Here is a 13,172-nt window from a genome sequence, read left to right on the forward strand (position 1 = left end):
GAAGAGGAAGAGGAAGAAGAAGAAGAAGAAGAAGAAGAAGAAGAAGAAGAAGAAGAAGAAGAAGAAGAAGAAGAAGAAGAAGAAGAAGAAGAAGAAAAGATGCAACAATGTTACCCTTTAACATCCTTGGTATCACTGAAATAAATACTATAATTATAGCTAGGGTAATAAAATATTTCATTCATTACATAATTTCAGCATAGGTGAGTACTATCTATGTCATTCTGAGTACTTAACCACAGCACTCTTTAACAGTTTCCCATTTAGAAGTCACTCCACAGGCTGACCATACAGTTAGGCAGATAAGGATGTGTGTGGTGGCACACAAAGCACCTGCACATACACAAACATCACACATATGCACATGGTAATAAATACACAAGATGTCAAAGATGAGGCCGTACTGCAGACACGGAAGTTCTTGTTGCACGCACCATCAGATCTTAGTGAGCGCATCTGAAGACCCCTGACAGAGTAGGCAGGAAGGGTAACTCACCCACGGGTCACATGAGTTCAGGGCACTTTTAAATCTGTTCATGCAGCCGTTCTGTAGAGACTGCACTCCTATTATTTCACTGCTGGCAGACCACAGGAAGAGCGCAATGGCTGTAAGCATGCTCACTTCGTCAGGTGCGGGCATACAGTCATCTACAAAACAAAAGGCAGGCAACACTCTTTCACTGTTTACCAGAGTATGTCTCAACCTGAAAAATACAGATTACAACATTCTCGCTGTGGAACTATGGTAGGAATAAATGCTTCAGGCACACTTTTTAAATTGGTGTGTTAAAGTTTGATAGGAAGCAGATAGTTAAGACAGATGCTGTCTTGACAAAATAATGAAAGTTAAGATTTGCCATAACTATAATAATCCCAGCACAGGGGAGGTGGAGGCAGGATTATTGACATAAATTTGAAGGAAGCCTGGCTACAGAGTGACATCAAGCCAGTTAGACTACAAAGCACAACTTTCTCTTCAAAAAGCAAAAAGCAAAAACCAAGGAACTTTAGTTCCAAAAACCAAGGATCTCAGCAGTTGAGGGCACTGGCTGTTCTTCCAAAGGACCTTGGATCAATTCTCAGCACCTACATGGCAGCTCATGGCTGTCTGTGGCTCTAGTTCCAGAGGATCCAATGCTCTTGTACAAACACACATGCAGGCAAAACACCAATGCATATGAAATAAAATAAAATTAATTAATGAAAGCAGAAACCAAAAGTTTCTTTTTCATTTTTGTTTATTTGCTTGCTTGTTTGAGACAAGGACTCTCTACACAGATTTGGCTGACTGTCCTAGAACTCACTATGTAGACCAGGCTGGCCTCAAACTCAAGAGATTCACTTGCCTCTGCCTCCTGAGTGCTGGGACTAAAGGTGTGTACCACCAAGCCTGGTCAAGAGATTCTTGATGTCAGACAAAGCAATATTATATGTTGTCTGACATGACTGTCTGAGAAAGATATACATTACTTAAGTGATATTCCTGTTCAAAAGGTATAAACTGAATGTATACTAAAACAAGGGGAAAATTAAACAAGTATAAATGAAGGAACACTCTACAGAACAGGTGTCCTGTAGTCTTCAAAAGCAGGAATGTGCATGGATGCACACTCGTGATCCTAGCTCTTGGGGAGGAGGGAGGGAAAGAAGTATCCCTGAGTTTGAGGCCAACCTGGTCTATGCGAGTTCCAGAACAGCTAGGGCTATAGAGAAAAACAACAAAACAGAATAAAGCCAAACTAGGGATATTATAAAAGATAAAGGCTAGGGAAATGTCCCACACTAAACATGAGACTAATGCAGAGAAAAAGGCATACTTAGGACACAACTCTGAAGTTTACATTATGAACAACGGTAACACTGTATCAGTGCTAAATTCCTAAGTTTACATAAGAACAACAGTTACACTGCATCAGTGCTAAATTCTTAAGTTTGGTAATTCCTTTGTGAGTATTTAAGGAATTACTCTGTTCTTAGGATACCTATTGTCATGATTTGTAGGTGTGGCCTTGTTGGAATAGGTGGGACCTGGTTGGAATAGGTGTGTCACTGTGGGTGTGGGCTTAAGACCCTCACCCTAGTTGCCTGGGAAGTCCACCTTCTACTAGCAGCCTTTGCATGAAGACATAGAACTCTCAGCTGTGCCTTCACCATGCCTGCCTGGATGATAATGGACTGAACCTCTGAACCTGTAAGCCAGCCCCAATTAAATGCTGTTTTTATAAGACTTACCTTGGTCATGGTGTCTGTTCACAGCAGTAAAACCCTGACTAAGACACCTATGAAGTATTCAGGAGTAAAACATTACAAAGATGCCAACATATTCTCAAATGTAATTAAGATGAGTAACAATAATGATGTATGAATTTTACAGAGGGTCCTATGGAGTGGAGACAAGATCTAGGACAATCCTGGACAATACTGGAGTCCACAAATCTATTCTCTAACATCTTATTAAAGATTGAAATTCTTTCAAAATCAAAGGTTCTAAAAATGAAAAAAAAAGCATCGCAACAATTTTAAAAGGATTCATTGCTCCTGTGAGGATTTCTGTGTGTGAGCATAAATACATACACACAATTTGTAAATACAGGACCTCAATTCTTTACATAAGAAACATTTCCAGGCTGGAAACGCACTCCACAGTGAGCTTGTCCTCACATTCTAAGGGCTGGGACTACAGATATGAGCCTTGATGCCTGGCTGTAAAAAGGTGTCAGGGAACAATGTGGCAGACCTTCCCTTCTCACTTTGTTCTTACAGCTATGATAGTTTCTTTAAAAAGAAAATACAATTTAAGTGGGAAAAGTTAAACACAGAAGAAAAGATAAAAACTATGAATAAGTACTTCCCCTGAATTAAAAACGAATATAAAAGTGTTTATATTCCCGAAGAAAAGGACAATACAAACTGATGTATGGAGATGTTGTTGATGGAATCATAAATTCATAAAACCACACGGGACAGCAATTTGGCATTATCTGATGAAATTGGTGTTAAAATATGTATTTTCAGTCCTCATATGTGCCATAAAAAATATGAGGAATCTTTAAGGGTGCTTATTACAAATTACATTATAATTACAAATTATAAAAAATACCCATTGACGGGTAACAAGTAACTGTCAAATCGATTGAAAAAATTTAAAGAATGAGATTTTACTTATGTAAATTTACTTAATTAAAAACTATAAACAAATACCATATTGTTCATAATTACTTACCTCACTCAAAATAAGCATATATATATATATTTATTAACTAGTACATATTAACATAAATTCCTTATTTCTATATATAGACATAGGTTAAAATATTTCAATATCAAGACTGCAGTTATATTTGGGGGTATGTTAGGATAGTCATAAATATTTAGTCTCTTTCATTATTTTTTCTTTGGAGATAGGGACTCATTATATTGGCCCTGGCTGGCCTGGAACTCACTATGTAGACTTGGGTGGCCTTGAGCTCACAGAGAACCATCAGCCCTGCCTCTTACATGGCAGCAGGCATGTGCTATCTTGTCCTGACCCTGTTCTGTTATTGTTATTGAAACATCTAGCCAGACACTGGGGTACACTTCTGTAATCTCAGGAATTAAGAGTCTTGAAGTTTCAAGTTAGCCTAGGTTTCATAACAAGGCCCTGTTTCAAAAAAAATAAAGTAACAACAAAAAGGAGGAGGAGGAAAGGAGGAGAGAGGGAGAAAAGGAGGGAGGAAGGGAGGGAGGGAATTCCAAAGGGAGAGAGAAAAAAACTGTAAGTAAGCATACATATACCAATACATGTCAATTCTGGGAACATGCATGTAAACACTTAGAAAAAGGTTCTTTAGAGCCCATACTCTTGGAAAATGCATTTATACTTCAAATCTGAGATGTAATAAAATACCTCTCAGGTTTATTCAGTCTTGTACAGCAGTCTCCTTCAAGATTATTCAAGTAATAATTTATTAAGGAACAAACGTCTATTTTATGTATATATGAGTACACTGTCACTATATTCAGACACACCAGAAGAGGGCATTAGATTCAATTACAGATGGTTGTGAGCCACCACATGGTTTCTGGGATTTGAACTCATGACCTTTGGTAGAACAGCCAGTGCTCTTAACCACTGAGCCATTTCTCCAGTTCCAGGAACAAACATCTTGAGAAATTAAAACTTTGAAAACTCAGACCGGCTACCTGGTTGAGAATATTCCAGGATGCAGGCAAGAGTGCTCCGGATCAGAGTCGTCCACTGTTTCTGTGTTTCCTCAGTTTTGGCCATGGAAAGTGTCACGATACTTTTTATCCCCTGAAGAGCTGCACTGACTGGGGGAGGAACCTGGTTGTCCACAGACTTTATTGCTGTGTCTTTCAATATTCTTGCAATTAAGAACAGGATTGTAGGCAGGATTGTCATACATCCTGAAATAAAAACAAATAAAATTTCTGTAACTCCTTCAGTTCCCCCATGATAGCTGTTTTCATCACACAGACATACACACAAACAGACACAGACGGGGACACAGACACACACACGCCACAAACATTGTTTTTAAACAGCTGACTATGTCCCCCTCCCCTTCAGTTAAGGGCTCATGTCTGTGTACAGGCTGGCCTCACCCCCCTGTGCTCAAGCAATCCTGCCTCACCATCACCATGCATGGCTGACGGTATATAATATTATTTCTATCCTTGATTTTATTCAAAATTTACTGTGTTACTGTCATAAATAAACATCTAAAAATAACAAAATGCCACATTGTTTTTAAAACAGAAGTGGCATTTTCTTTGTTGTTTCAGTTGAATCTCAGTTTTCTTACTTCCACTGTTAGCTATTTAACATTGCCCTTCATAACAGGAAGAGAACGGAGGGAGAAAACAGCAGAACACTAACCATGTACTTTGAGTAGCCTGGGGAATCTTACATAACTCTAAGCTTTGTAATCACCTTTCAGTATGCAAGAGTCAACTCAAGTCAGGGAAGTAAACTATGGAGCAAGCAGATGCAGATCTCTTGCAGATGCTCTTCTCCTAGAGCCTGAGCCTGCCCTCAGAGCGGCTCCTTCCAAGAGACTAAGATGGAGAAGTCACTGTCTCAAGCTTGTCAGGAAAGAGCCAGAAGGGTCTGCGTGAGCGGAAATGGACCTGTACACCTCCTGGTACTATTTTTACTTTAACACCGAGGGAAAGTCTATTCTGTGCCATAGTTCTTCAATCTATAGACAACTGTCACCTTTACAAGCACAGCTCCTTTCAGTGCTCCTTATGGTTGACTGTCACTGTCTGAGGCATGCTTAAGTTTCCAATGACACTCATGAAGGGGAGCCAGATTATAAAACAGGATCTCAGTCATTCTTTCCACGTTTGTCTGTTGACTTCATGTCTTCCCTCAACCTTCAGGCTTTCATTTGTTTTATGATATTTGGTATCAAAACCAAGATGAGGACTTTGCACATGCGGGCAAGGCTACCTTAGTAAGTTTTAGAAATTTTAGTTTTTCCAAGGCTGTTAAAGGCAAACTAACCCTTTAAAAACTTCTCACTTAGCAGCTGAGATTTAAAAAAGGAAAAAGAAACTGTTAAAATCCAAAGGCCACTCATCTTTATCTACTTCCACACAGCACACTCTCAGATACTCATCAACACCATACCAGCCGGTGAACAAAGGGACGGCAGGTCCGAGAGAATGGCCACTGTGGCTGCCACCAAGCGGGCACTTTCTTCTGACAGCTGAGTTTTCATGGCTGTGTGACTAGGAGAGTCCAACATCTTGGTACTCAGGTGTGGCAAGTGCCGTACTAAAATGAACATCAGCAGCTCCATGGTTGCAAACACAAGGGACTTCCCAGGAATGAGGCCACCAGTATCACCCCCTTCTCCTAATGCAGGACAGGACTCTTTTTCCATATCCTCTTCATCTTAGGAAAAGATAATGTTATGATATTTTCAGCATAAATATGCATAAAATAATAAGTATATTTAAAATCATTTTGAAAGGATTTCTAAGTAAATATGTGCCATATGCCCTTGGTACAATGCTCTGGCTAGATGACCCCTCCTTGAAAGCCATGAGCAATCCATTTCACCTGGAAAATCATTACTAGGCATTTTATTAGGTTTGTATTCTATAACAGGGATAACAAATATGCTAGGTGAACCATATAAAATTGACACCTTTGAATGGAAGAAGTATAGAATTAACTATTCTTTTTTAATTTTAATTTTGTTTTGAGACAGGTCTCTAGCCCAAATTGACCTTGAATCCGCTATATGGTGCTGAACAAACATTGTACTTTTTCATCTTTTTGTTTCTACCTCCCAAATGATGAGATGACAGGCATGCCCATCGTGCCTGGTTGTAAAACTAGGAGTACAGAGCTGGAGAGATGGCTCAATGGTTAAGAGCACTGGTTGCTCTTCCAGAGGACCTGGGTTTGAGTCCTGGCACCCACATGGCGTATCACAACCATTGGTAAGTCCAGTTCTAGGGAACCAATGCCCTCTTCTGGTCTCCGTGGGCCCCAGGCATACATGTGGCAAAACAGCCATACATATAAAAGAACCAACTCCAAACTCCAAACCTTGTGGAACAAGCAAGCACATTTGTAAGTAAGCAAGTTATAATTTGTAATGAGTACGCAAGGTTGCTCACGGTGCTTACTTCGAGCGTTTCTCTTTTCCTGTAGACAGTCCTGAGCAGCTCTGACAATCTGCTGCACAACTCCAGTGACCAGCAGCTGGATAGACGGTGGGTTCCAGGTCAGTAACAGGCGGTGCAGGACACTTAGCAACTCAACGCCAATCAGCTATCATAATTAATACAAATATGCTTAGTTAATTTCAATTTCAAAGGACAGATGGGTACTATTAAAATCTGAGAAAATACACATGCAATCATTTTATAACTAAAATTTAATATATAGGACTAGATAACAAAAGAACATTATAATAAAATTGAAAGGTCACACTTTATCCTACAAGATTTTCAAGCAACATATAGTATTTAATTATTTAAATATGTTTTATATTCAGATATAATTCTCCTACTGGGATAAGCTATTGGTGTTGCTAGAATTCAGTGTCACTGAAGTTCCTAATTGCCCAACTCAGCTGAGGAATTGGTCCAGAATGTGATCATCAGAGCTGGCATGGAGAAGCCTCTATGTGGAAACAGGATCGCCAGCTTTCTGATGAAATATTGTATGAATGGAAGACAGGAAGAAGGCATCACACAATCATGTACTGTGGGGGGTTGGTGTGAACTTTAGTCGGTGGTATGTTTCAAAATTAGAGAGGGAAGAAACCAATATAATAAAAATGAGCAAAGAACTGTATAAATTAAGATAACAGTTTATTATTTGAAGAGACTGAACTTAGTAGCTAGATAGGAGAGAGAGAGACAGAGAGAGAGAGAGAGAGAGAGAGAGAGAGAGAGAGCAACTATTACAAACTCATAATTATTTCAAAAAGATTTATCTATTTTATTTATGTGAGTACACTGTAGCTGTCTTCAGACACACCAGAGGAGAGCACCAGATCTTATTACAGATGGTTGTGAGCCACCATGTAGTTGCTGGGAATTGAACTAGGGACCTCTGGAAGAGCAGTCAGTGCTCTTAACTGCTGAGCCATCTCTCCAGCCCCCACAAACTGTATTCTTAAGTATCTATAATTTTCTTCATCTGATACAATGAGCTTGCCATAAATTTAAAAATGTAAGAGAAACTTAATTCAGTCAAAACTTTTCTCTCTCTACTTCTCTTAAGCTAGAAGAGCCCACACCTAGCATGGGGCGCTGCTCAGGCCGAAAGGGCTGGCTCAGCACACATAGGCTCTGGAGTCAATCCCCACAAATACAGACAAATTCAAAATCAAAATAAATCCAAGGCTGTTCCATTGTTCTTCATGTGTTCTTCACGTAGCCTAGTAGGCTTCCAGGGACTGATAGAGACCTGTGCCTCTCCTGTCAAGCCACTCTCCTCATGGTATCTGAATGTTCTGGACTTTCTATCCTTGCTGCAGTCCCAAATCTGTCTGTAGCATTCTGCCCTTCCATGCTGTCCCTGTCTCCCACAGAGCACCCCTTGCCCTTGAGAGCTGTGGGCTTCTGCTCCTGCTCCCTCTCTCTGGTGAGGACCATCACTGCCCATCATCTAGTTCCCTCTGTTTGACCCACAAATGTTTATCCTCAGCTTCCCAGTATGGTCTACTTTCCACCCTCATTCTAGACTACTATTCTCTGGACGATTACAGAGAGCCTCGGAGCTGGTCTCTGTGCTCCCCTTCTCATAGCTCATAAACCAACCTCTTCAAGGCTGACTGTACAATCCTTCTATGTCTGTCTGTCTGCCTCTATCTATCAGTCATTTATCTATCTATCTACACTAATGCTCTATAACTGAGTTTCCTTTTGCTTTCAGTATAGAGTTCAGACTGCTTTGTTTGTCAAAAAGAAACCTTTATATTTAGTCTTTACAGCATTGCCCAGCCCCACCCAGTGACATCTACCTGTTTTACATCAGCAACAGTAAATGACTGTAGTACCTTGAACTTGTCATGTTCTCGTGGATCCTGGTTTTTGTACTTGTGCTGTTCTTTCTCAGAAGGAAACTCGTCCCTTTGGCAGTTCCTCTCTAAGATCTGATTCAACTACCTCACTTGTGAGAAGGTGTCCTTTGCCTGTGCATCACAGTGCTAGTGCCTGACCTCAATACTCACTACTCCCTATCTAAGATGGTAAACTCATGGTGTTTAGTTGCAGTCTAGCTCTGTGTAGTCATCCAAGAGTTAGGAGAGACAAAACCCTTTTTGTTGGTATTAGTTACATAATCTTGTTAACAATATAAAATGTTTATTTCCAATTTGAGAAATTTATTCCAAGGTAGATGTGATGAACAAAAAGCACACAATTATCCATTATAGAAATACACTGTACCTGATCTTCTGCAATGTGGATTCGTGCATAAGGAGAACCCAGTAAGGTGTGTAAGGCCTGCAGGCATGCTGTAACATGTTCAATGGGCTCCTCTGGTCGAGGGGAACAAAGAAACTGTATACTCACACCTGGAATGCACAAAGTAAAACCATGCGTTTTCAACACAAAACACTTGTGTTGCTTTAATACACTATTTTTCTCTATTTTTCCCAGATTAGTATATATTTATTAATACCAGGGAGTTAAAAATGCTTTCTAAGCTAAGCAGACAAACACAATATGGGGTTGAAGTGCTGCCATTTATTTAATATTTAAATTAGGTATGTTATGGAGAATCACTTTTCAATTTCTAGAATTAAAAAAATATATAGTACACTAGCCAGGCGGTGGTGATGCTCACCTTTAATCCCACCACTTAGGAGGCAGAGACAAGTGTGTCTCTGAGTTTAAGGCCAGCCTGGTCTACAAAATGAGTTCCAGGACAGCCAAAGCTACACAATGAGACCCTATCTCAAAAAAACAAAAACAATGCAAAAAAATTATACTACATTAAGAGTAAGTTTGTAACTATTTTACTACTTCCATTAAAGAGTTGTCCAACAATTTTGTATCCATCTATGTTTTAAGATTTAATTATGTGTATCTGTGTGTGAGTTTGTCCATGTGAGTGTGCATGCCTGCAGAGTCCAGAGGATGATATCAGAGCCACAGAGCCACGGGAGCTGGAGTCAGAGCAGCTGGGCGCCCACCTGAGGTGGGGGCTAGAGGTGAACTTAGGTCCTAAGAGCAGTAAGTGCTCCTAACCACTGAGCCATCCATCTCTCTCACAAGGTCTTTAAATGTCAAGCTACACACAGGGCTTGTACAAACAAGTGCTCACGTGGACAAGGCTAAGGTTCTGGTGTTTTCCATATTTTCAACTGTTAGATCTACTTACAAATTCCATTAATTACACTTTACTAGTTGTCTTACGTTTCACTTCCAGAAAATATGAGATCACAAATTTCCTTCAGAATATGTAAATACTTAACTAAGAACACTTATGAATTAAAAATTATTTAAAACTAAATCATAAACATTTTTTCTTCATTGGATAATCTGTTTAATGCCAATACAAAGGAAGCACGTTGAATAAAAAAAGTAGATATTTTGTTTTGAAATTCAATATTGTTCTGTGAGTGAACACTGTGGCTAAGCTTTTAGAGTAGTTTTAGATAATTTGTCGATAAAAATTTATTTATTTTATAAGTGGAGCTGAAAGGTCTTTCTATTATTCTTTCTCTGAATTGTGCTATGCAAGGCTTTACACAGCATTACAATGAAAGCACTGCAGAGGCAGGACCTGAAATGCACCATGGTGATTACCTACCTAGGATCAGGTGCATTCTGTCTTTGTTAACTTCTGGCAAGGGTTTGGCACTAGCCATTGCTCCTGTGGCAGCTGGGGAGCGTTTCTGTACACCAGATGCAGTTGCTTCTGCGGACTCTTGACATATAAACCCTGTGCTATTTAACCAGAGTGCCACTGCATGGAGAATTGGGGCCCAGGAGTTCCGGTAGTGAAGTCTTGCTGTATCAATGGTCTCTGGAGTATAAAATGCTCCCCCTGTGGGAGAAAAAAAAAAATCAAGTAAAAACATACTTTCTGTCTTAGTCAGGGTTTCTATTCCTGCCAAAACATCATGACCAAGATGCAAATTGGGGAGGAAATGGTTTATTCAGCTTACACTCCCACATTGCTGTTCATCACCAAAGGCAGGACTGGAACTCAAGCAGGGCAGGAAGCAGGAGCTGATTCAGAAGCCATGGAGGGATGTTACTTACTGGCTCACTTCACCTGGCTTGCTTAGCTTGCTTTATAGAACCCAAGACTACCAGCCCAGGGATAGCATCACCCACAAAGGGCCCTTGATCACTAATTAAGAAAACGCCCCAGAGCTGGATCGCATGGATGCATTTCCTCAACTGAAGCTCCTTTCTCTGTGGTAACTCCAGCCTGTGTTACAAATGTTCACACATTTAGGAATAGTTTAGGTTAGCTGAGAAGCCTCCTACAAAAGTGCTCTGGCAACAAGCTGCTCCACAACCTGAGGCTTCCAAAGCTCAGCTGGAGGCACAGGTCCCTCATGATGCCAGCCTTCCAGCCTCTCCTCTCTGCGGCCAGGAACACCACACATCCTATACTGTCCTCCCCTGCTGGGACTAGCCTCACTTCTTCATGGCTCTGTCTCCTGTTTTCTGCTCTCCTCCCCCCCCCCCCCCCAGCTCCCATTTCTACTGCCAACATTGAGCTGCTACTCTCCCCTCGCTATCATGGTGCCTGATGGAAAGAGAAGAAAAGAGGACTCAATGGTTATCATTAAAATATTTGAGAGGAAGGTTCAGTTTTTGAGGAGGAATTTTTCCTAAACAATTTCTGTTGATTTCAATAAGAGAACTAGTTAAATGATATAAGCAAAGGATTTAGGAACACAGTTTATGGCTCAACTAAAATTTACACGAAAACACAATCTCTGGGCAGCAGAGTAAGATACTTGCTCATGGTTGAATAAAGGTCACTAGTTGTTGCCCAGAGCTATTTAGAGTGCTCTATTTGTACCACTATCACTACAACAGCGCTAATGTTTTGTGCTTCAGCTAATAGACTCTTTGCAGTCATACCCTGAATTCACAAAATCAGTATAAAGGACATACCTTAAAGGAAATAATTCCAAATTTATATCCCAAAATTTCAAGATGTTTATGTTACTTTTGGTTCTAGCCTCTGCCAAGTCCATTTAATTATTAGTTTGAACTCCATAAAAGCAAACTACCACACGAAATACTTACCATCTGGGGGAAGCTGACTAGAAAATTCAGCTGGTAAAGTCAAAAGTGCGTAGTCTTTCAGTGCTGCCAACCACAGGCGGCTGAGCGTCGGCAGCTCAGGCTGCACCAGGGTTATTAAGCTGTCTGGAGGCAGCTCATCTATGGTGCTATAGTCGTCATCATCATCATCAGGATTTTTCATTGCTCTCTTTGGTTTTGACTCTGCTTCTTTCTTAATATTCATAGCAACCACATATACCTAATAAGACATTCATGTATTGAAAATATGGCTTAAGATGGTATAGATATGAGAACATATATAAATTTACGATTCATTTCTTTATTTGATTTTTTTTTTTTTCAAGACACGGTTTCTCTGTGTAGCCCTGGCTGTCCTAAAGCTCACTCTGTAGACCAGGGTGGCCTTGAATTAACAGAGATCTGCCTGCCTCTGACTCCTGAGTGCTGAGATTAAAGGTATGTGCCACCACTGCCAGGTACTTTCTGAATTCTTGTTAACTACTAAAGAGTGACTTTACCTTCTGTTCCTGAAGCATTTTGGGTTTTTTTTTTGTTTTTGTTTTTCGAGACAGGGTTTCTCTGTGTAACCCTGGCTGTCCTGGAACTCACTCTGTAGACCAGGCTGGCCTCAAACTCAGAAATCCGCCTGCCTCTGCCTCCCAAGTGCTGGGATTAAAGGTGTGTGCCACCACACCCAGCTTGCATTTTGTTTTTAAATTTATCTGATTTCTAAGTATTCCTCTCAAGTAGGCTTCCCTGAGTTACTCTGGCATCTTTGGTCCATTTCACAAAGTCTCTCCCAGCATAGAATATAACTTCCTCTCTAGTGACTCTTTCCCAGGCTTGCTAGACACAATCAAACAGCATTCAAAGGAAAGGACTGAGAGGAGGGAGGAGGCCAGAGAAAGGATATCCATAAATATCCCCCTAATCTACCTCCTACACGGGCCTTAAGTGATACTTAGCAATCTCACAATTACAACAGATAGCCAATCTAAAAATACAATGTACTTGCCACATGTATTATCCGTGTCCTTTGTAGTTTGTGACATTTTTAAGAAGACAAGTAACAGCAACTATCCTAAAGCATGTTCGGGGTAACTCCTTGTTGAGTTGGTTTGTTTCTTAACACTTATATTTAGGCTCTGTACAAATGATAACACAGTTCTGGAAAACATTAATTAAAACAAGGAAAAGGAAGAAAACAAGCAAGAAAAGCTCCTGCACTACTAAAGTCGTGAAAACATTCCTCCTCTTTCCTCAGTAGGCACTGCCCCTTTGTGCCTACCGAGGAAGCTAATGTACTTGCCTGTACAGGGAAAGCTTCAGACAGGCGGGGCCCATCTACCCCCATTCACACAGTAAGAAGACACTAGAGCACAATTCTAGAGTAGGCAAATTACAGCTTGGGTTATAAACAC

General features: G+C 40.4%; 1 protein-coding gene across 1 annotated transcript in view; it reads right to left on the reverse strand.

Moving 5' to 3' along the window:
• The window catches only part of Heatr5b (HEAT repeat containing 5B), a 77,128-nt gene that overhangs the window by 3,740 nt on the left and 60,216 nt on the right, over nucleotides 1-13,172 (reverse strand). The window contains exons 28-34 of the mRNA XM_021217681.2: nucleotides 11,752-11,989; nucleotides 10,292-10,528; nucleotides 8,923-9,050; nucleotides 6,649-6,793; nucleotides 5,639-5,905; nucleotides 4,186-4,410; nucleotides 497-648 (exon numbers count right to left, since the gene is read on the reverse strand). Coding sequence (XP_021073340.1) covers nucleotides 497-648; nucleotides 4,186-4,410; nucleotides 5,639-5,905; nucleotides 6,649-6,793; nucleotides 8,923-9,050; nucleotides 10,292-10,528; nucleotides 11,752-11,989 — 1,392 coding nt within the window. The remainder of the gene's footprint in view (nucleotides 1-496; nucleotides 649-4,185; nucleotides 4,411-5,638; nucleotides 5,906-6,648; nucleotides 6,794-8,922; nucleotides 9,051-10,291; nucleotides 10,529-11,751; nucleotides 11,990-13,172) is intronic.

The sequence above is a fragment of the Mus pahari genome, chromosome 18, assembly GCF_900095145.1.
Source record: "Mus pahari chromosome 18, PAHARI_EIJ_v1.1, whole genome shotgun sequence".
NCBI classification, from domain to species: Eukaryota; Metazoa; Chordata; class Mammalia; order Rodentia; family Muridae; genus Mus; species Mus pahari.